The sequence below is a fragment of the Notothenia rossii genome, assembly GCF_949606895.1.
Source record: "Notothenia rossii genome assembly, chromosome: 4".
In the NCBI taxonomy this organism is placed as follows: Eukaryota; Metazoa; Chordata; class Actinopteri; order Perciformes; family Nototheniidae; genus Notothenia; species Notothenia rossii.
Window position 1 is genome coordinate 61,556,052 of NC_136902.1, and position 24,841 is coordinate 61,580,892.

Genomic DNA, 24,841 nt, shown 5'->3' on the forward strand with positions numbered 1-24,841 from the left:
CCAAGGATTAGATTCTGTACTCTTCAACTAGCAAAAAACAAGGGAGGAGTAGCGCTCCCCTGCTTGAAGGACTGCTATACAGGACTGTCTCAGAAAATTAGAATATTGTGATAAAGTTCTTTATTTTCTGTAATGCAATTAAAAAAACAAAAATGTCATACATTCTGGATTCATTACAAATCAACTGAAATATTGCAAGCCTTTTATTATTTTAATATTGCTGATTATGGCATACAGCTTAAGAAAACTCAAATATCCTATCTCTAAATATTAGAATATCATGAAAAAGTATACTAGTAGGGTGTTCAACGAATCACTTGAATCTTCTAATTAACTCGAAACACCTGCAAGGGTTTCCTGAGCCTTGAAAAACACTCAGCTTGGTTCAGTAAACTAAATCACAAGTATGGGGAAGACTGCTGATCTGACTGCTGTCCAGAGGACCGTCATTGACACCCTCCATCAGGAGGGTAAGACACAAAAAGAAATTTCTCAAAGAGCAAGCTGTTCACAGAGTGCAGTTTCAAAGCACATCCACAAAAAGTCTGTTGGAAGGGGGAAATGTGGCAGGAAACGCTGCACAACCAAGAGAGATGACCGCAGCCTTAACAGCATTGTGAAGAAGAGTCGCTTCCAGAATTTGGGGGAGCTTCAAAGACAGTGGACTGAAGCTGGAGTCCAGGTATCAAAAGTCACTGTTCACAGACGTGTCCGGGAAATGGGCTACAATAGCCGTATTCCCATGGTCAAGCCACTTCTGAACTCAAGACAACGGAAGAGGCGTCTGACTTGGGCTAAGGAAAAGAAGCACTGGACAGTTGCACAGTGGTCCAAAGTCCTCTTTTCAGACGAAAGCAAGTTTTGTATTTCATTTGGAAGTCAAGGCGCCAGAGTCTGGAGAAAGGCTGGAGAAGAGCAAAATCCAAGTTGCTTGATATCCAGTGTGAAGTTCCCACAGTCAGCGATGGTTTGGGGAGCCATGTCAGCTGCTGGTGTTGGTCCACTGTGTTTCATCAAGCCCAGAGTAAATGCAGCTGTGTACCAAGAGATTTTAGAGCACTACATGCTTCCGTCTGCTGAAAAGCTCTATGGAGATGAGGAATTCATTTTCCAGCATGATCTGGCACCTGCCCACAGTGCCAAAACCACCAGTAACTGGTGTACTGACCATGGCATTACTGTCCTCGATTGGCCTGCAAATTCCCCTGACCTGAACCCCATAGAGAATATGTGGGGTATTGTGAAGAAGAAGCTGAAAGACACCAGACCCAACAATGCTAATGAGCTAAAGGCCGCTATTGAAGCATCCTGGGCATCCATAACACCTCAGCAATGCCAAAGGCTGATTGCCTCCATGCCACGCCGCATTGATGCAGTAATCCGTGCAAAAGGATTCCCAACCAAGTACTGAGTGCATTAATGGACATTTTCAAATGTTTGATTGTGTTTTGCTGTTATAAATCTTGTTTTTTTACTTGGTCTGAGGAACTATTCTAATTTTTTGAGATAGGATTTTTGAGTTTTCTTAAGCTGTATGCCATAATCAGCAATATTAAAATAATAAAAGGCTTGCAATATTTCAGTTGATTTGTAATGAATCCAGAATGTATGACATTTTTGTTTTTTTAATTGCATTACAGAAAATAAAGAACTTTATCACAATATTCTAATTTTCTGAGACAGTCCTGTATATCAGCCCAATTAAGAAGCTTGTTCTGCTGGTGCAAGCCAGACTACAGAGCTAGATGGAAAGAAATTGAGAATAATGTATCAGGAGGAGTACCAATCGAGGCAAGGTTAGGGGATAAAAAAGACATGTTAAAAACTTACTGGAAAAAGATAACCGCTGGATCAACCTCTCCTTAAAATTATGGTTACGGGTCATTACCAGGAGTGACTTGCTGGAGGAAATTAAGATTAAGATGATGCTCACATGATCTTGATTTCACCCCGAGCAAGCTGGATAAAACATTTAAAGATTGGGCCAAACATGGCCTTACTTCATATTACAAATTTTTCAGCAAAGGAACCATGTTTGATTTTCAAACACTAAAAGAACAATATGGATTGAATAACGGAGATCTTTTTTTGATTTCTACAGGTACGCCATTACTTAAATAGTTCCCTGTCAGACAGCCAGAAGGCCCTTGAAAACCCTTTATTAATAATTTTCACCAGTGCATACACATCAGACACAGGGATGAAAGTAATCTCAAAACTTTACGAGGCTCTTCAAGATATTAAAAAGGAAAATACTTTCTATAAAAAACACAAATGGGAAAACGAAACCAAAAAAACCATCCCTGATGAAGTCTGGACAAATTACTGTACTTTTCAATGGAAGATCTTGAGCTCAGGCACCTACAGGATGTTCAGTTGGAAGATGCTGAGCAGTTACTTTTTCACATCATCTAGGGCCCCCCAGCTGCTGGAGGAAATGTGGTTCTCAGTTAGCACATCACTAACATTTGTTTTGGGCTTGCCCTTTAATAGTAACTTTTTGGCAAAAGATCCATACCGAAATTGAAATAATAATACAGGAAAAAATCCCTTTAAACTGGGACGAATTTCTATTTGGGCTCGTACATTCAATCCCCATAAACTCCAAAACAAAACAATTATTTGGAATTCTTACTGTCGCAGCAAAAAAAGCAATAACTAGAAAAAAAAGTGGATATCCCTTCTCTTGAATACTGGTACGACAAAATCCATGAAATCTATGTTATGGAAATAATCACCTTCTCAATGAGGCTTCAGGAAAATACATTTGAAGAAATATGGAAAAAGTGGAGAATTTACATATCCCAAAGACGACCATCCCTTGTTTGACCGTTTCTATACACCGATTGAATGTATATGTATAGATGTGTATGTATGGTCACATGTATGTATATATGTGTATTGAATGTATATATATATATGTATGCATATGTACATGTGTAGATATTTGCTATTTCAAACAACCCCTGTGTACTTTTTCATTTTTATTTTACTTTGACTCATTTTGTTTGCTATTTCATTTGTCACTTTCGGGTCTCTAAAAATATATGATTTGAAAAACTGTACTTGTACTATAATGTGACCCCAAATAAATAAAGAATTAAAAAAAAAAGAAAAAGAGATCGTTGATCTCATTGGGATTTTTACCTGGTTAAATAAAGGCTACAAACAATATTAAGAACGAGAAAATGAAAATCATATGTCTAGCTAAAATCCTAGTCATTCAAACTAAACTATGATTGCTTGGCTTGTCAAGAGTGTTGCTGTTTTTGTTTCGTGTGACAGGTCATACATTAATCTGCCATAATAAGTCACTCCAAAACACCTGAAAATAATGAGCTCCCTAGTTGAGGAGGTGCCAGAATGCACACAGTGTTAAAGGGATCCCAGTTCTTAAAGGTGGGATAAGCCGGGAAAGAAGGCTGACGGCTGCCTGCATCCCCACCAGACCGTCTTTCACACTTCTTATTGGTGTTAACGTTGTGTTAATTGTTACTCCAGACACAGTAAAAGTTTAACTTTTTTGCGTGTTATGTTGTTTTCAAAGAGGAAATTTAGCTTGCAAGTAATTGAACATTGCACTATGCCAGATTCTATAGCAACTATTGGCTTTTTTCTTTATAAAGTAGAATGTTTTCTCCATATTTGATTTGACTTTTTCTCACAGGATAAAGACATTAACTGGTATGGACCAGGAGACATTAAAAACGACAACTTTTCTATACTCTGATCTTTTTGAACAGAGTACAAACCAATGGCGTCTCAGTGACTGTAAACATTAACTTTATACATTGTATGCCCAAGACCACTCTGAGAGTTGAATAAGATAAACATAGAGGCCATGGATGTTTAATGTTTATCTCAAAACAAGGAGCCATCAGGCTTAAATATCAGCAGACCAGAAGCATCTTTGAAGTTTGAGAAAGGAACGATTTAAAGAAAATTAATTGTACTAAACAAGGCAAGGCAAGTTTATTTACATAACACCTTTCAACACTAGGCAATTCAAAATGCTTTTAAAAATTGGAAGACATTAACCTTTGTGTGGTGTTCATATTTGTGTTACTCAACCAGTGTTCGCAGGTCTGTTGGACCCGCTGCCTTTTTGGGCTTCAATTCAACACAATCAAACTATTTTATGTTAAAATACTCAACAGATGTTTACTTTATCTCAATTACAAGCAATATAAACAGCATGGTTAATATTTGCCCTTTTACATTTGTTAGATCACATTAATGAATTAAATTGCTACTCGTTTTTTTGCCCGCTGACCGGCTGGTCCTGTGGCTCGTCTTTTTTTTGTAACTAGCTGATGCTCAATCTCATCCTCTTCTTCAAAGTCACTGTCAGACTCAGAATTCTCAGAAATGTGATCGTCACATTCTAAAACCTCTTCCTCTACATCAGGGGTGCCCAACCAGTCGATCGCGAGATGTGTCTAAAAATAGAACAACAATATTCTGTTTTATCGTTAATGTCCTATAACATAATCTTCCTGTGCCAGAATAATGCACTTGAACGCATCAGAGCTTTGTGATTGGCGTGACCCCATGTGTCAGTCGTGGTTGGTGGGCAGTGGGCACTAGTTAGCTGACGTTGTCCGTGTCAACAGGAGTGACAGTCCGCACACACACAAGACCACAATTATGGCAGAAGCAAAAAAGCCCAAAATGTATCATTTTCAATCCGAGTGGGAGGATGATTATTTTTTTGTTTATTCCAATTTAAAGTCCATCTGTCTCATCTGCAATGCGAGCGTGGCTTTACCGAAGAAAGGTAATTTAGTGCACACACGCTACGAGACGGAATTCCCTCCTAATTCTGCCCTACGCTCTTCTGTTAGTTGCGTGCATATGTAACAGAGTTAAACATGTGAATACATAATTATAAGTTTGTGAATGTTTAATTCATAATAAGTTGTGAATTTTAAGAGATGAGATTGTTTCATTTAATATTTGAGGTTTTGTTTTCCGTGGGAACACCGCAGGTCTGTTGGTCTTTTTAAACCCCCGGTAGCCTATGTATTTTCCAACCTCTGCGGACCTCCGCGGACTGGCCATCCACGGCTCCTTCGTGGATGCATTTCCGGGAACAGAGATATTTCAAAGAGTCGTGACGCACGGCCGGACTTACCTCAGCCAATGACAGCTCTGCATCCCCTGGATATTATTTTATTAACTGCTTTCATTGCTTCGCGATGTTTACAGTGAGAACAGCTGTGAGGTCCGTGCAGAAAGCAGAGCAGTGTGTATAATATATATCACTCAGTATAACAGGCCTACTCTCTTTATTTGCTTTAGTTTAGTAGATATACAAAAAAAGAGTCAATATTTTTCTAAAACCATTTAGTGCTTCACATAATAAAATACACAACGGCTGTAGCCTGTTTTAGGAGCTGTAGGTGCGTGTGTGTGGTGTAGGTGTGTATGGTGCAGTGTGTGCGTAGATGCAGCGGACAGACAGCTGGTTTGGTGTCCTCTGCTTACTTTTAATACTTGTAAATAAAACTTTTGGCCCGTAATTTATTTTCCTCATCGCGACCAGAGAGGTCAAGAGAGGTTGTTACGTTATTATGAGAGTGCTCTGTTTGATTCTGAAATTGTATATATTTATATAAATATATACATATATATATATATATATATATTTATAAAACGGACAAGTCAAATCAAGCAATCTGATTGGTTCTTAGCCGTGATATACTGAGCGTATACCACGGGTAGAATTGTAAGTTACTTTTCACAACAAGTCAGTATCCCTCCGCGTCTGAGAAAAACATACTGGAGCAAGAAAGCAGCGGAGAAGTAACGGGGCAGAAGCTGGGCAGAAGCCCTCCTTTTTGACGCAGCGGTCCAGACATAGACATCAAACGGCAAAACATATTCAGTGTGCAGTTCCTTTGGCATTAGGGCAGGGATATCTAGATACTTTTGAAGGTTTAACATAATGAATTGTGCTACTTTTAAAGCAAGCAACGATGTTTTCAAATCTGTAATCAAAGAGGTCCGCAAAAACGCTATCGACCAATCAGATTGCTTGATTTGACTTGTCAGTTTTATAAATATATTTACATTTCTTCCGTTACGAAACAAACTTACAAAGCATAAAATGGAAACATTTAAGATTAACTTCGACCTCCGGGGGGGTCTTACTATAGTATGTAGGAGTGGATTGAGCAGTTCCTATCTCCAGAAAAAAAAGCACCTAAACTACGACATGCAGAGCTACGTGAAGAGCAGGTAGACCAACTGGAAAAGTAGCACCATTCAAAAGCTTTCTGATGCGGGTCTTGAAACAAAGCAGAGAAATGATGACCGTTAGTGGCCACAGGTGCGAAAGCTCTCTCCAGAGCTACTGGAAGCCCAATCTCGGGGACCGGAGAAAGTGGAGCAATATTCTCGCCACGCCAAGCAACAGCCTCGAACAACCTCAACCTATACAAGTGACCACGTAAGCCATGCTACTGATGCTGGACAGGTTTTCAGTGGCTGCACAATAAACAGCAACATACACATTAATGTAAATAAACAGCCAAATAATGGATCAACACTCTCTGTCTAATATGTTCGCTTGCTGTTAGTGTTGTTGCATAGCAACCACCTTGCACTATGTTTTCTGCAGAAGGCAAAGGAGGGACTATTTTATTTTGAACATCATTATTTACTAATAAAAACTATTTAAATTAGAGTGTGTATTTTTCTTTCATATTGCCACACTTGGTAACCGTTTTATAAAAGCAATAGCTCACTTCAGGCCGTGAGCTATTGCTTAAATATATATGTGTGTGTGTGTGTGTGTGTGTGTGTGTGTGTGTGTGTGTGTGTGTGTGTGTGTGTGTGTGTGTGTGTGTGTGTGTGTGTGTGTGTGTGTGTGTGTGTGTGTGTGTGTGTGTGTGTGTGTGTGTGTGTGTGTGTGTGTGTGTGTGTGTGTGTGTGTGTGTGTCCCCGCATCTGTAGCCTGTTATTCTCATTATACTGCACTGTGAATGAATTAAAAGTAAATATATAAGTCGTCATGAACACATCTGTCCATCAGACAGAGGGCTGCTGTGCCTCCTGTCATCATTAATGGACGTCTCTTTAAAATGACCGTTCAGAGGAGAGGAGTTCTCATTTCTCTAACCGCCTGCTGCTTCCCCTCCTCTCTCCTCGGTTCCCCTCCTCGGCTTCTCCGCTCGCATCTCCTGTGGGCGGGACTAAGTCTCGAGGATAGGAGTCGAGGAGGGGAGTTAGAGAAATGAGAAAGGGCCCATATGTGTTCGGGGTCCGTCTCTTACCAATGACGTCACTGACGTCACGCACACCAATTTCCCCGCAGGCTAGGCAGTCAAGAATATTCAAATTAGCTTCGGCTTGATGTGGAGATGTGATTTGATGTGTCGTTTGTGCCCCAACTCCTCTCCAAAGTTGAGATATGTAATAAAATACTCAGAGTTTTCCTTTATTTTCATGCCCAAAGCTAAGCACTAGGCCCTGGGTAAATTAAGAGGCTGATCTGGGGCATTTGTGTCCACTTTCCCTGGTACTAGAAACTCAAGTCAGGCATCCCTGGAATCGTCTCAGAGATTAGATGATCAGTGGGGCCTTGTTTTTACTGAAACATGATGTTTCGATGTATATTTCCATTGAAAATGCTAACCGCTAGCCACAAAGCTAGCATCGCAGCCACTGCTCCGTTTTCAGAGACTTTTCACACATGTTTTTCACAAGCATTTTACATTGTTTTTGTTACTTTCGTTGCAGTGTCTTAAATGTAACTTGTCAACTTCCTGTTTGAAGTTGTTGCTATGGAAACAACATGACGGAGAAAAAAGTAATATCTTCTACATATAATAACGGACAAAGTAAAGAATGAAGTGTAGGCTATGTTTAAATGTTCGGAATTTGACCGTGTATGATGGTCCTCTTGAGTTGCCGTACAGCCAATGGCGTAAAGCCATTGCTCCGTTTTCATGTTTTTTTATACATGTTTTTCACAAACATTTTCACACGCTAGGAGTATAGGAATACTTCAATTCGGCTCGTCATGATCTGTAGATGTGATTTACCCCCGAGCACCCATGGGTAAATTACCGTACAGCCAATCACAATGCGTACAATGCGTGACGTAATTGGTAAGAGACGGCCCCCGAACACATATGGTACCCCGAACACATATGCTACTCACACCGGTATCAGTACCATTATGTGCTCGGGCTACCAGATCTGCTCGGGGTCCGTTAGGCTTACCAATGACGTCACGCATTGGTTGTACGGCAACCCAAGAGGTAATAATAATAATTCTAAATAAAACAGGAAGTTAACCTAAATTACATTTAAGACACTGCAACGAAAGTAACAAAAACAATGTAATATCCTTTTCCCTTTCACAGAACAAAAATCGGGTTATTTAAATAATTATGTTTACACTGGGTTATATAGTGTGTGTTGCACCACGGACGAGTTAGTGAGTGCACCTGTGTTGTGTTGTCATTCTAGCTTGTGTAGCGTGTATACAAGATCATCCTGCTGACTCCCATTCGTCGGCTCTACAACACTGTCGATTGTTGTTTTTTAACATTCAAGCATAAAAAATAACAAAAAAATTAAATAACAAAAAAAATTCAGACATTAATCTGAATGAGGGAGGTGATTTATTATCATTACAACGTAATTTCCCGATCATTTAAATATGAATATGGTGAAATACATTCTTACAATAAGCGAGAAATTGATTTAACTCCTGTTTGACAATAACTGTGAATTTATTTCCTTTTATTTAAAATTAGAAATCAAATTTGATCATACACCAATAGGGCGGGTCATAGGACTCAGGTGCTAACATGAATCTGAAGGAAATCCTAACATGGTGTCTAAATTATGTGTTTTTTTATGGGGAATTCAAATATGAGCTTATTTAACTCGTCTCTAACCTACATCGTTTTTTATTTCTAAATTGGCAATTTGACCCTTTCGAACCTCTATATAAGATAGTAAAATATATAAGGGAAATCATTTATATTGACAAAGCCAAATCCTTTAAAAATATTTATTAACAGGTGAACTGCATATATATAACTGGATAAGATTACAAAGAGCAATCTTCTGACTTCTTGAACTTTGCCAGGTTGCACAAGTCCTGCTTTGACTCATTCTTGGACATCAGTCTCCTGCTAGTCTCCTGAGCTCTGATCCCTCCTCCATCCCTCTTTTCCTGTGAGAAGTACTTAGCAGAAGCCTCGGTCACCATTTTAACAACCCCGATTTCTCTTATTCTTCTCTCTCTCTCTCTACCTACACTCATTCGTCTTTGATCAGACCCCCGGTATATGCTGGTCAGCGCCTCTAGTTACATCAATCAGCGTGCGATTACCGTACAGCCAATCACAACGCGTGACGTCATTGGTAAGCGACGGATCCCGAGCAGGGTTACGGCCAAGCCCCCAGGAAGTGCGCCGGACTCAGATGAAAATATTCGCGCTGGCCAAACGGCGGTACTACACTTCCGTTTGGTTGTCAGGCCCGGAAACACTTTTTCCCATTGACTTACATGGGGAAAGAATGGTCTGTAAATCGTTGGATAATTTTTTTTAAACTAAATAAACCACCCAGTAGAACACTTGTATAGCCCTTATTAAAAACATTCGTTCCTCAAGTTGTAAAAATGTGCTAATAACGTTATTCTGAGAGTTATATCCCTCTGCATTATGAACGCGCATCTAATCCACAGGACCGCGCCGCCCGGCACGTTCATGTTACGTGTTCAGCACTACATGCGTTTATCTTTACCCATAGATGCACAATAAGAACGGACCCATATCGTCTTACTGCCAGCCCACGGAGCTGTAATAATGGATATATTGCACATGTTTGCTGTAATTCATCATTAGTAAAATATTATACTACATGGGCTGTATGATTACATCTCGTACCGTAAATGTTGTATTAAATAAAGTTAATATTATCGACGTTAGATTAACGTAACGTCCCTGTAGCTTCTTATTGCCCTAAGAAGCTTATTGCACTGTATATATATACCAGTGCATGACATTAAGGATTTTGGGCCATCTAAGCTAATTTACAGATGGCCCTGAGCCCAATAGAGATTGCCCTGAAAAATGCGTGCTGACGAAATGCCACGAAGGGTTTGGGGGGCCTCCCCCAAGAGCATTTCGATTTTTGCAGGTCTTAGATCTATGCTGTCTGGTGCATTCTCTCGACTGAATTATAAGATGAACCAGCACAATATTATATTGTACAATTTCAATTTTATTCTTCATTTCACTTGTTTGTTTGTTCTTGTTTGTGTTTGCTCGCTTGCATTCCCTGCATAGCTATAAGAAATACTTAAGATGTTGGTCAAGACACTTTCCATCTGATGAAGGCAAATGCCTTCATCAGATGTAAAAAAGTAGAAAACATTACATTCAGTTGTAACTGCCAAAACAAACATTATTTACACTATTATGGCCCCTGTTAAAAATGTTTGTAATGTTATCTACTGTAAGTTGGTCGAACGAATGCCTCCCCATCCCGAAGCTGACCGAGCAGACCCGAGCAGCAGTCGAGAGGAGCCGAGCGCATCCGCGAAGCATACAAAATGGCGACGTCAGAGTTCCCGGGTTATGGCAAGAAAGGATCCGTCTAGTGTAAATATGACCTCACGTTCTCGTTGTAACTCTCGTTGTAATCGGAGCGGCTCGGAAACACATCTACAGCAGTAACATGATGCAACATACACATTAATGCAGCAGCAATATTAATAGAGAAACATCAGACTTAATAGTAAAACACTGCAAGGGAATAGGGCTGCAACAAACGACTAATTTGATAATCGATTAATCTATCGATTAATGAAACGATTAATCGATTATTCGGATCGTTAAGGTTTTAACTGTACTACTACTTATATCAATACTGCTTATCGATCCGGTCCTTTTAACGATAGTATTAACGGTTCTTTTGACAACAAATAAGGTAAACTAACTAAACAAATTGTGAACAAAACTAACATTGCTTTTTATTTTAATTAAATGCATAATATTTCACATCAAAAGAAACAACAATGTTTTAACAAATCATATTAAATAATGTGATGACAGAACTGTAAACCGAATAGCTGAAACTTTAACAAAATAACTCAGTTACCTCTAATCATTAACCTATGTTTTTATAACTGAGTTAACTGTGTGTTGCTGCTAGCATACATAACACCTGACGTGGAAACGTTACTCGTGGACAGGGCTACAGAGCTACTAGAAAGACAGTCGAACCCGGTGCATTCCTCCGTCTGAATGTGGTGCACTTTTGCTAAGTGTTTAGACAAATTGCTCGTTTTACCACCTTTATATGATAAACTGTTATTGCACTTTTGGTAACGAGCATTGTCCACATCGAGACGGCTAAAGTTTAACCACACCTCGGAGCGCGTTCTCTCCGCCATCTCCTGCTTGTGTGTGTAAACTGCCCCGCCCCCTCGCAAGCAGGCGGGGGAGAGATCTCTCGTCTGAATTGGGAAGATCGAAAATACATTATAGACGCATTTTGTAGTCATATTGCATATTAGAAACTGAGTTGGCGACACTAAGACTGCGATATAATGTTTATGTAGCAATAATACATATGACATATGTTTTAAATGTCTCCTGTACCGATAAAAAAGAGCGATAACGTTGGAGCTTAACGGGGTGTAGAACACATGTGATGACGTCACCAACGAATCGACGACTGAATTAGTTGCCAACTAATTTGGTAATCGATTTTAATCGATTAAGTCGATTAGTTGTTACACCCCTACAAGGGAACATTTTATTGCACCAGGAGCTATCTTGGGACTTTTACTGCGACAACGTTGACTTGCATGTGAATAAAAAATAAACCATAGTGTTGGTGATCTACAGTGTTGTCATTCTTCTTTGAACACCAACAAGACTGCTAACACCCTATTTCAATAATCACACTCCCTGTCATTGACATAATTAATAGATAGTTTAGCTTCTCACCATCATTTGGTGTGGCCAACTGATGTTAACGATCGTAACTGAAAGGCTGCCTGCCAAACGTAAACATTCAGCCACGTGACATTCAGCCAAACTCTCGCGAGAGTTTTACACAAGACGGATCCTTTCTAGCCATAACCGAGTTCCCGTTGGCCGGCAAAATCTAAATCTCTTCGGTCACAATAATTTCCCTTTAGCACAATACCGCTTCAGTTGCGCCACTTATGTGACAGACAAGAAGAGTATGTGACAGACAAGAATAGTCAATTCTAATGTCTAACACTTAATGTGGAGAAAGAGATGTCCTGTATGGGTTGATTGTGCGTTGATCTGTTGGTAATGCCTCGGGGTTCCGGTGGGCATGTAAACAAATGCATAATGCTGCGCTATACTTTGTGGCCTCACCCAGTTGCATAGCGACACTTATTGTTTAGGTGTCTTTTAATAAGCATGTAGTCCTATCATTAGCTAGAACTAGCTAGATCTGATCAATATGGACATAAACGCGAGTGAAGTTTAATCTGACGGGAGAGAGAGATCAGCTGCTGCTGATGAGTCGACGCGCAGTTCTGCATGATCACATGCAGCGGTGAGCAGATAAAACACACAACTCAGGTTAGAATATCACACGTAGCTATTTTAATTACCTCTCAAACTACCGTAACTAGTTATAGATATGTTTAGTTTTACTGTCGGGTCACTCATTACTGGATCCGCGAGCTGCATGATACTGGCATAATAGATTGCCCGATCGGGCAACCAGCAGGTGAGGCTTCATTGCCCGAGCTAAATACTAGATGGCCCCGGGCCATCGGGCAGCCCTTAATGTCGAGCCCTGTATACAGTGGGGAAAAAAAGTGTTTAGTCAGCCATCAATTGTGCAAGTTCTCCCACTTAAAAAGATGAGAGAGGCCTGTAATTTTCATCCTAGGTATTTAAAGAAAAAATCCAGAAAATCCAGAAAATCGCATTGTCTGATTTTTAAAGAATTTATTTGCAAATTATGGTGGAAAATAAGTATTTGGTCACCTATAAACAAACAAGATTTCTGGCTCTCACAGACCTGTAACTTCTTCTTTAAGAGCCTCCTCTGTCCTCCACTTGTTAACTGTATTAATGGCACCTGTTTGAACTCTTTATCAGTATAAAAGACACCTGTCCACAACCTCAAACAGTCACACTCCAAACTCCACTATGGCCAAGACCAAAGAGCTGTCAAAGGACACCAGAAACACAATTGTGGACCTGCACCAGGCTGGGAAGACTGAATCTGCAATAGGTAAGCAGCTTGGTGTGAAGAAATCAACTGTGGGAGCAAATATTAGAAAATGGAAGACATACAAGACCACTGATAATCTCCCTCGATCTGGGGCTCCACGCAAGATCTCACCCCGTGGGGTCAAAATGATCACAAGAACGGTGAGCAAAAATCCCAGAACCACACGGGGGGACCTAGTCAATGACCTGCAGAGAGCTGGGACCAAAGTAACAAAGGCTACCATCAGTAACACACTACGCTGCCAGGGACTCAAATCCTGCAGTGTCAGACGTGTCCCCCTGCTTAAGCCAGTGCATGTCCAGGCCCGTCTGAAGTTTGCTAGAGAGCATTTAGATGATCCAGAAGAGGATTGGGAGAATGTCATATGGTCAGATGAAACCAAAATAGAACTTTTCGGTAAAAACTCAACTAGACGTGTTTGGAGGAGAAAGAATGCTGAGTTGCATCCAAAGAACACCATACCTACTGTGAAACATGGGGGTGGAAAAATCATGCTTTGGGGCTCTTTTTCTGCAAAGGGACCAGGACGACTGATCCGTGTAAAGGAAAGAATGAATGGGGCCATGTATTGTGAGATTTTGAGTGACAACCTCCTTCCATCAGCAAGGGCATTGAAGATGAAACGTGGCTGGGTCTTTCAGCATGACAATGATCCCAAACACACCGCCCGGGCAACGAAGGAGTGGCTTCGTAAGAAGCATTTCAAGGTCCTGGAGTGGCCTAGCAAGTCTCCAGATCTCAACCCCATAGAAAATCTTTGGAGGGTGTTGAAAGTCCGTGTTGCCCAGCGACAGCCCCAAAACATCGATGCTCTAGAAGAGATCTGCATGGAGGAATGGGCCAAAATACCAGCAACAGTGTGTGAAAACCTTGTGAAGACTTACAGAAAACGTTTGACCTCTGTCATTGCCAACAAAGGGTATATAACAAAGTATTGGGATGAACTTTTGTTATTGACCAAATACTTATTTTCCACCATAATTTGCAAATAAATTCTTTAAAAATAAGACAATGTGATTTTCTGGATTTTTTTTCTGATTTTGTCTCTCATAGTTGAGGTATACCTAGGATGAAAATGAAAGGCCTCTCTCATCTTTTTAAGTGGGAGAACTTGCACAATTGGTGGCTGACTAAATACTTTTCTGCCCCACTGTATATATACAGTGCAATAATTATTTCATGCTAAGTGAAGCTCTGTTGCTTGGATATCACTAGATCCTGTTACAGCGTAATATAAGTACATAACGATTGATGTTTACATTAGCATAATTACTAGCTAGCCGCTAGCTGCTAACTTCCCCCTCGTTAAATGATCCAAGCTGCTTTCCTGGGTTCTAAAGTGCTGTGAAGCAGCCTGTTCTCTGGCTTCAGTCTGGGTGGAAGAGCCATCTGCAGCGCAGCGCTCTCTGGGTAAACTCTCTTCCTACTTTTGCCGATTTTTCAAGCACTTTTCAAACACTATTTCTGGCTTAAAAAGCGATGTGCATCACCCTGGATCTCCAAATCCATCATAATAACGATCCGTTACCATACTGTCATGAACGCGCGGTGCTGTTACGTGTACGCAAATTGACGTGGTTGATGTGAACGAGCATTTTGGTTAAAGTTGCGCATGCGCTATGAGCGCACATACGGGTACTTCTCAGGCATGGCGAGTAATCTGTGACGTTTTGCTCTCTCAAAAGTTGGGCCATTTTATCATCATGCGCTAATGAGCAACTCTCATAAGAATGAATGAGGCCCCGCCTCCCACGCTGTATCCAGTTCGTATTATACATCCATGGTTACAGCTAGAAAGGATCCGTATAGTGTAAAACTCTTGCGAGAGTTTGCAAGTCACGTGGCTGAATGTTTACGTTTGGCAGGCAGCCTTTCAGTTATGATCGTTAACATCAGTGGGCTACAGCAAATGATCGTGAAAAGCTAAACTATCTATTAATTATGTCAATGACAGGGAGTGTGATTGTTGAAATAGGCTGTTAGCAGTCTTGCTGTTCAAACAAGAATGACAACAGATCAACAACACTATGGTTTATTTTGTATTCACAGGCAAGTCAACGTTGTCGCAGTAAAAGTCCCAAGATAGCTCCTGGTGCAATGTTCCCTTTCAGTGTTTTACTATTATCCTGCGGGGGGCGGGGTACAGTGGGTGGTCATTAAAAATGTGTTCTGATATATGTTCTTTACAGAAAATGAGCCAAGGCCATTGAGTGTGAGTTTGAAAAAATAATTTATCATATCATTTTTCTTTAGCTAAATAAAGAAAACGGGTCCCACAGACACGAATACCATACAAAGGTTAAGAGCATTAAGAAGCATTGGAAACACATTATAAAATGACATTTAAAAACATTCATTAAAAAGCAAAGATAATAAAATAAACATAACACAGGTATAAAATGCATGAAAAAAAGGTTACAGTGCAGTGTAAGATTCAATTAAAAGCAGAGAAAAAAGAAAAGTCTTCAGCCTTGATTTAAAAGTAGTAAGAGATGCATAATAACTGAACACTGCTTCACCATGTTTAGTTCTGACAGAAAGCAGACCTGTCCCAGAAGACCTGAGAGATCTGGATCTCATAATTTAGCAGTAATTTAGCAGTAGGTCAGAAATGTATTTTGGGCCTAAATTCAAAGCTTTATAAACCAGCAGCAGTATTTTGAAATCAATTATTTGACAGACAAAATTAGAATTGGAATTGGGAGGGATGAAACCCTCTTTTAATGGTCACATGCAGAGCACACAGCACACACAGTGACATTTGGCCTCTGCATTTAACCCATCCTAGTACCAGGAGTCTAGTACTAGGAGCAGTGGGCAGCTATTGTACAGGAAGCCAGTCTAAAGACTTCAGAACTGGAGTGATGTTCAAGGTTCAAGGTTCTTTATTTGTCATACGAACATAGCTACAGTGTAGTTATGACGATTAAAATCTTAGGTCACAGGCTTCTCCAACAGTGCAACACAATAACACAGATAAACAGAAAAATATAGTGCAAGTAAATAGTAAATACAAAAATAAAAATTGTTTAAAAAAGTGAAATAGCAAAATAGTGCAATAAGAGTCTATGCAAGTTATTGGAATATGATATATTCGGTAAATTGATCAATAATTTCTAAGTAGCAGCCAGATGAATATTATGGATGTTGTTCAGGTGTTTAACAGTCTTATCGCCTGTGGGATGAAACTGTCCCTGAGTCTGGTGGTTTTAGACCGGATACTGCGGTACCGCCTGACAGACGGCAGCAGACAGAACAGTTTGTGGCTGGGGTGATGGGGGTCTTTTATAATCCTGAGGGCTTTCTTCCTGAGCCGCTGGGAGTAAAGGTCCTCCATGGATGGCAGCTCTGTCCTGGTGATGTGCTGTGCAGTTTTCACCACCCTCTGTAAAGCCTTATGATTGAGGGCGTTGCAGCTGCCAGGCTGTGATGCAGCCAGTCAGGATACTCTCTATGGTGCACCTGTAGAAGTTGCAGAGTATCCTGGAGTCCATGTTGAACCTCCTCAGCCTGTGGAGGAAGAAGAGCCGCAGTCAAGCTTTTTTGGTGATGGTGGTGGTGTGGAGAGTGTGATCCACTTTCTTAGTGTTAGTGAGGACTCGAGCAGCGTTCTGAATCAGCTGCAGCCTTCTAATATATTTGTTTGTGAGACCTGTAAAAACACCATTACAGTCGTCGATTCTACTGAAGATAAAAGCATGTACAGGTTTTTCCAAATCAGCTGTGACATAAATCTTTAATCCTCAATATATTCTTCAAGTGATAATAGGCTGACTTAGTAATTGTTTTAATGTGACTGCTAAAATGAAGGTCAGAGTCCATGACTACACCTAGATTTCTGTCTTTATCTGTTGTTTTCAACATTGTAGATTGAAGCTCAGCGCTGACTTTTATTAGTTCCTCCAAGACTCCAAAACAATTACCTCAGTTTTATCTTTGTTTATTTGACGAAAGTTCCGACACATCCAGTCGTTTATTTTTTCAATGGTTTTACTCAGAGTTTGAATTGGAGCATAGTCTCCTGGTGAAATGGTTATGTAAATGTGTGTGTCATCTGCATAGCTATGGTTACTTATTATGTTGTTTTTCTTATCTGAGCCAGTGGTAGCATGTAGATGATCAAGAGAAGAGTCCCCAGGATGGAGCCTTGAGGAACCCCATATGTCATATTTGTCAACTCAGATGTATAGTTACCAATAGAAACAACATTTTTTTCTGTCCTTTAAGTAGGATTCAAACCAATTCAAAACTGTCTCCCAAAGTCCGACCAAGTTTTCCAGTGGTGGTCAACAGTGTCAAATGCAGAACTAAGAGATAATAATACTAAAACCGAGATTCTGCCACTGTCTGTGTTTTAGTGGATGTAATTGAAGACCTTAACAAGAGCAGTCTCAGTGCTGTGGTGGGGTTGAAAGCCTGACTGGCACACTTCGAAACAGTTATTGAAATACAAGAAATGACATGAGAAACAACCTTTTCAATGAACATAACAGATATAGCCTTCAAAAGTGTACACGTGTTAAACCACTTGTTTAACCACTATTCATGGTATACTCCCGGAAGCCTGGTGCTTAAATTGAAGCAAAAAATGCTTAAAAACTCAAACTCAAGAGCTAATAGTATATTGCTATTGGCCCCCATCGTAATTGTTCGGTCTATAACTCAAGTAATAGGGCTCAAAACATGTATTCATTCATTTAGTTTTGTACCTAATATATTTTGACTGCAATAGTTCAATTTTCCCATATGTGTCATTTACACTGGGGACATGTCCCCTTCATCTTTTGAGAAGGCTGATTTGGTCCAAAAGTATCATTTGTAAAATGTTTTTTAAAAAGCTTGCGCCCCAAAATAAATATTACGCGTACTCATCAATTTTATAGCCCCATTTTGGTATTTATCTACTCTAACCTGACTTTGATCCCCCAATTACACTGCCAAAAAGTGTATGTTGAAGACCATTTAAAATCTTCTGACCTCTGATGACCCCATCACTTTTCAACACAAGTACATGTCAACTGCAGCGTATGTCTTTACAAAATGTTCTTTACTCAGTTTAAAAATGACATAACTGTTTGTTTGTCAGTCTTTCTAAAACAGAAAATATTGTGTGATAGGCTGTTTCTCATACATTGATGAAACCCTCTCTGATTGGATGGCCCTGGACGTCATACTGGAAGGCATTGTCTATGCAGTTGTTTTTTTGTATGGCTAAGACATCCATCAACCCCTAACACAGATCTGTGTGTCTCTGTTGAGGCTCTGCATCACATCTTTGGTTCCATCATGACGTTTAGCCTTTCTCAGGAGCAGTTCTGTTTTCCGGGCTCTAATGCCTCGTGTGTTACGGATCAGTTCAATGCGGGGACCAAAGTCGCCCTTTACTTGTTGTTTGTTTCATATATGCTGGTTACCATTTTAGGGAACTTTATTGTCATGGTATCAATAGCTCATTTCAAGCAGTTGCATAATCCCACCAATATGCTTATTTTATCTCTTGCTCTTTCGGACCTTCTTGTGGGTGTCGCTGTGATGCCCTTCAGCACCATTCGGACCATTCATGGCTGCTGGTTTTACGGGGAGGATTTATGTATGCTTCACTCAAGTTTTGATATTGGTCTTACCTCTGTCTCTATATTCCACCTAGTTTGTATTGCGTTGGACAGGCAACAAGCAATATGTAATCCTCTGCATTACTCTAGGAATATCACCATGTCAGTGGCGTGGATTATGGTATGTGCAAGCTGGGCATTGGCTGCCATCTTCTCTTATGGACAAATTTACTCAAAGGTTAACGTAGTAGGGTTAGACGAGTATATGGAATCGATAAAGTGCCTCGGCAGTTGTAACCTTCTCTTAAACCCCCTTTGGGCAATCCTGGACAGTGTAATTTCCTTTTTCTTTCCCTGCACTGTTATGGTTTGTCTGTACACTAAAATATTTATTGTGGCAAAAGAGCATGTCCGAAAGATTGGAGATATGGGCAATTATTCAAACAACAGGGGGTTGGTTAAACAGTCTGAGCATAAGGCTGCAAAGACTCTGGGTATTGTGCTTGGAGCCTTTATCTTCTGTTGGATGCCGTTTTTTACTAACACAATAATCGATGCCTTCACTGGCTTTAACACACCTGCTGCTCTCTTCGAGGTTTATGTTTGGTTGGGTTACTTCAACTCAACCTTAAATCCAATAATCTATGCCTTCTTTTATCCTTGGTTTAAGAAGTGCTTCTATCTTATTGTCAATCTGAAAATACTTAACCCCCATTCTTCAACCATAAATGTGCTTACACATTTATGAAAGTAGTGTTGAGTATTTTATGGAAATTATTGCATTAACAGCCGTTTTGAATGCATTTTTTTTTACAGATAAAACAAAAGCAAGATGAAAGATGAGAGATGCATGGAGGCTTATCCTTTTTTCCCTGCCGCTGATCTCTCTTGCTCAGCCAATGGAAGTGTGAAATGTACTACAGCACTATGCCTTATTTTCCTGTGAGAGGTTTTTGGTTAGCATTCGTCTTTATAGTGATTATGATTGTAAAAAGTACAATTAAGTCAAAATATTTCAATCTGTAAATGCCACGATCTAAAAAAACGATTCCTTCATTTAAGAAAGACCAACAGTTTATGATCCCTAACGAAGGTACATTTACCAAATAAGGAACTTTATTGTTTTTATCGACATTTGAATAACTAGGTGTTACTATGAATAAATGCAAACAATTGTTTATGTTTTGTCATTGAAACTAGTAGGTTAACAAGTCGGTAGGTTAATAATATATTCATTTAAGAATTTAATAAAAAATATAAAATATTTAAGTCATTATTGATTATTGATTTTTAAGTGTTCCTCCACATTGATCTTGTCATCCTTACGTGTGCACAATAACAAATTCAACAAATTGAATGCAAAATACATACAATTAAAAAAGGTATAACAAGTTGTGAAAAATAAATGTTTGCAGATCCCAAAAAAATATTGGGTAATATAAGTATTGATTGACTTCATAGATTCAGATTTTTAAAAGTCCCATACATTTTTTTTTTTCACATCTGCACATTATGCCATAACCCATTATGCACTTTGGTTTTTGTCTGGTGTTTTTGCCTTCTGGAGATGTCTAATTCATTCTTTATCCTGTATTTTATTATATCCTGAATCTGTCTTCTAGTGTTGATATATTTAAAGCTGTGTAAAGCCTGACTTTATAATCCAAAATAAATATTGAGTAATATAAGTATTGATTGACTTCATAGATTCAGATTTTTAAAAGTCCCATACATTTTATTTTTTTCACATCTGCACATTATGCCATAACCCATTATGCACTTTGGTTTTTGTCTGGTGTTTTTGCCTTCTGGAGATGTCTAATTCATTCTTTATCATGTATTTTTATTATATCCTGAATCTGTCTTCTAGTGTTGATATATTTAAAGCTGTGTAAAGCCTGACTTTATAACAATCAGTCGGTCAGGCAGTGGCCCGAACATGTACATTAGAAAATATCCCAAACAACCTCATCTTACTGTTGCACTAACCCAGGGGTCTGCAACCTTTTTGACCAAAAGAGCCATTTTGCTCATTTTTTCCCAAAAGAAAATTGTCTGGAGCCGCAAAACATATTTCATAGCTTGATAGCTAATAAAGTTGTATTTATTGTTATATCAGACAAAAACTACAGTTTTTTTGCATTTATTAGGCTATTTATTACGTTAAATAAAACTGTTAACTTCTAATAAGAAACAAAGAACTCCTATAAGGAGAATTAAAAATAATACACAGGCCTACTTTAAAATAAATTAAACGCAGCACTTGGGGGAGTCCTCTGCACATTTGAAGGAAACAAATATATAATTAAAATGTGCCCACTTTGAAATAAATAAAACATATAGCTGCACCCTAAAAAGAGTTAAAGCTAGGGTAGGTAAGAATGGAGAAACCAGCTCGAGTGCGCTAGAATTTGAAAATACACAACCGGAAAAAATCTGCTTCTTCCTTCAGACTTCCTTACAGAGCCCCTCCTTCAACACACACGAACGCGCACATGACCAATGAGGGCACGAGATAAGTTTGTGCACAGATGGAAGGCTGACAGGCAGGTAGGCCATCCAGTTATTTTAGCCGGGCCGGCTCAGATGATTGGTCATGCTTTTTACAGCGCTACGGCTTCCAGAGATTAATTTGTGTATGTATTTATTGTCAAATCATTTAATATATTTATTGCTATCGGGACATTAAGAGCATTCCATGGAATATAACAAAAAGTGTTTTCTGAAATAAATTACATACCCCATTGAATTATGACTGAAGATCGTCAGCTGTCTTCCTCTCCCGTGTTGTTCCTTGATGCGTAAAGGCTGCAGCACCTTTGACAACTTCTCTCCACATATCAAACATACCGGTAAACCAGCATCGTTTGCTTTGAAAGCATATAACTCTGTCCACACAGAATTAAATCCTGTGTTCCTCCGGTACTTTTCTTTGATTTATCCATAGTTCGCTCATCGAGCCGGGGGTCAGGCTATTCGCCTCCAAGAAAAGGCGCTCGCGCGGGACCGTAGCAGGATATGACGCATATTTTAGTTGATCTAATTAAAACCGTTTTGTTTTTTATTTATGTGTCACAGTATCACCTCAAAATACAAGATACGAAACATTTTAAACCATGCAACAAAATATAAATAGTCCTACAAATACTTTTATTTCCTTCTTATCTTTGTCTAAACTCAAGGGAGCCAGAGCAGAGGGTTTAAAGGGCCGCATGCGGCCCGTGGGCCGCGGGTTGCCAACCCCTGAGTTAGGCTATACAGTTTGCAATAATGAGTCCTATAGGGTTACGGTGCGTCCAATGCACTGTAATGGGCTTTGCTGAATTGCTCATCACCAGTAACTTTAGTATAGTGATGAAGTCTGCCTTTCTCTTCCTCCTTACCTTTCGCTGTCTTAACTATCTTGATATTGCTCTGCCTTAAGCGCTGCCACAAGTCTTCAATTCTGGTTAGAAGCTTTTTGTTTGACTTTTCCATATCTGTCAGACAAGCTTGTGGTTGGAGTCTTGTTTCGGTCAGAATCAGCTGAAAGGGTTACATATGGCGCGTTCACACCGGATTACTTTTCCCACAATAGTTCATCAGAACTCAGCAAAAGTTGCATTAGGGGCGTTCACACCAAGTTCTTTTCCCACAATAGTTCATGAGAACTCGGTTCATGAGAACTCTTTTAGTTCTGATTAACTAAAGCAGATCGCGTTCACACCGCAATGAGATCCTGGGGGTGGATTAGGCAAATGAAGCCGCTGACGTCACTTCTTCTTCTTCTTCTTCTTCTTCTTCTGCTTTGGGTTTACTGGCAGGCCGCAAACAACTTCACGGCGTATACGGAAGTACCCAGAGTTGGGGACTGGCTTCAGTAGAAGCTGCTGGGACTCCCAGCAGCGAACTACTGAAGCCTTCCGAGTAAATCGCCAGAACACCGACACCTCCTCATCTCAACCGCTTCCATGTTTTCTTTTGTGTTGCCATAAGTTAGTCTCTCTCCGTTTCTGCGCTGCGCTGGGCTAATGCTAATAATGCTAATGCGAGGATAATAAAATGGCGGCTTCACAAAACCTTTTGGGAGTTTTACGGGGCGTGGTTTGCAATCCGCCCAGCCAATCTGAAATAGGATCCTTTTTCTCCCACGAAAAGTCCCTGCTCTCTAGCAGGGACTGAAAAGGGGGCAAAAATGGGTCTGATGAACTAATTTAGTTCAGGGGGCTTTTTGGTGTGAACGCAAATATATCTGAGTTCTGATGAACTATTGTGGGAAAAGTACTCCGGTGTGAACGCACCAATACACACCAAAAAGCCCCCTGAACTAAATCGGTGTGTTAGTAGGCGGGCGTAGCCGACGCAGGCGACGTAGCGGACGTAAAAGTCGGGACGCCTTCGGTACGCGTTCTTTGGTCTCAGGTTGGTGTGTCGCTACACATCACCGAAAAAAAAATCGCCCCCTCTGATTTTTTAACAGCCCCCTCAGTCATTTCATCCTGGAGCCGGGCCTGGCACCATGTCCAATGTTGTCTCTGTTGACAACCTACTAGGCGATTAAACTGATCTTGTATCTGCTTATTTCTCCTCTTAGGAAAGCGGGCACGGGATGACAGCTTCCTTGACACCATCATGGCGATGGAGGACCGCCGTGCCATGGTCAGCAAGGAGAATGAGGACCTGCGTGCCAAGGAGATGCATTGCGAACGGCTGCTGCATTCACACAAGGCCCAGGAATCGGACGACCAGCTGCTCACGTTGATGCCGCGCCATGCTGACTCGGCGGCGTGCCAGGCTGCGCGCCAGTTAGAGGTGTCGGCGCACCAGGTGGAGCAACAAAATACCTTTCAGGCTGGGCTTCTGGCAGTGCTAAGTGAGCTGATTAAATCCAACAGGCATTCAATTTTAAAAAGAAAATTTGTCATCGTTGATAAACTGTACAATGACTCGTTGGGAGGCATGTGGACAAGTAAGTTGGTGTTCGGATCAGGGGAGCACAGGTTCAAACCCCACTGCAGTCAACATGTCGTTGTGTCCCTGGGCAAGACACTTCACCTGTTAGAAATTAAAATCAATGTTTTAATGTTTAATTCTTGTGCACAACAAGTTGTTAAGCTTTTATTCTGAAAATCCTTCATCTCCGGTTAGCATTTAGCATTTGGCTAATTTACCATTTCCTATAGAGGTGAATTTAGTAGCGAAATGACATGGAGTGATGCACACCGAAACCTACTGATTTTAACACTACAACTATAGACGTAGAGATATTATTATTGCTGAATATTGAATGAAGGTACAGTTTATTTGAATAAAGTTATTGTTTACAGACGTGGGTAGCATGTGACAACATCCGGAATGACCGGAAACCAAACCAGCCGTGAAGTATTTTCTGTATTTTTTAGAGTATTGATTACAGCGTTTAGAATGTGTTAAATGAAAAGTGATGAAAGATAATATGAGGAGAAGAGGCGTGTTTAAGTATATATTGAATGTACAATGTCAAAATCCTCTCTTATGTGCGATATCGGACATTGGTGAAAGGAGGGATTACGCCACAGCCGCCATTGAAGAGGAGGAGCCAAATGAGATATATAGAGAGGTGACGGAGCTTTTTGGGGTCTCTTCTGCTCGGCTGGAGAGGAAGCTGCAGCTTTTCTCTCCTCACCTGAACAATATCCTGCTTGTAACACTACCACGCAGAGGCGTCAATTGGGTATGGCAAGGTATGACAGCTGCCACACCTTGGCTCCAGGGGAAAATGTAAATGTTCGTTTTTAAAAAATAAATTTATGGAATTACTCTGTGTCAATTTGTATTGATTATTCTATTATTTAATACATATAAATTAAATACAAATGAAAATCAGAACAACACAATCGATTTCTCTAGTCTAGATATTATCTTTCCCAATACTTATCGTAACGTATCCCCCCTCCCTATCTTGAAATGTGGTATCTCCTGACGAGAAGCCGCCGGAGGTCAGAGCGGGTCATGTTATCGCGGTTTTTTTTATTTTTCGGCTAAGCTAATTAACTAAAATGAAAAGAAAGCAA

At 40.1% G+C, this 24,841-nt stretch overlaps 1 protein-coding gene and 1 long non-coding RNA gene across 2 annotated transcripts in view; one reads left to right on the plus strand and one right to left on the minus strand.

Moving 5' to 3' along the window:
- LOC307036111 overlaps positions 1–24,841 on the minus strand; it is a 233,731-nt gene that overhangs the window by 205,449 nt on the left and 3,441 nt on the right. The gene's annotated exons all lie outside the window — the stretch shown is intronic.
- Positions 16,723–21,254, plus strand: LOC307037947 (trace amine-associated receptor 13c-like). The gene has a single exon (XM_079679187.1). The coding sequence runs from the start codon at positions 18,544–18,546 to the stop codon at positions 19,555–19,557; it is 1,014 nt and encodes a 337-aa protein (XP_079535313.1). The 5' UTR covers positions 16,723–18,543; the 3' UTR covers positions 19,558–21,254.

Coding starts and splice junctions, on each gene's coding strand:
- LOC307037947 (XM_079679187.1), top strand. CDS start 18,544: ATGACGTTTAGCCTTTCTCAGGAGCAGTTCTGTTTTCCGGGCTCTAAT.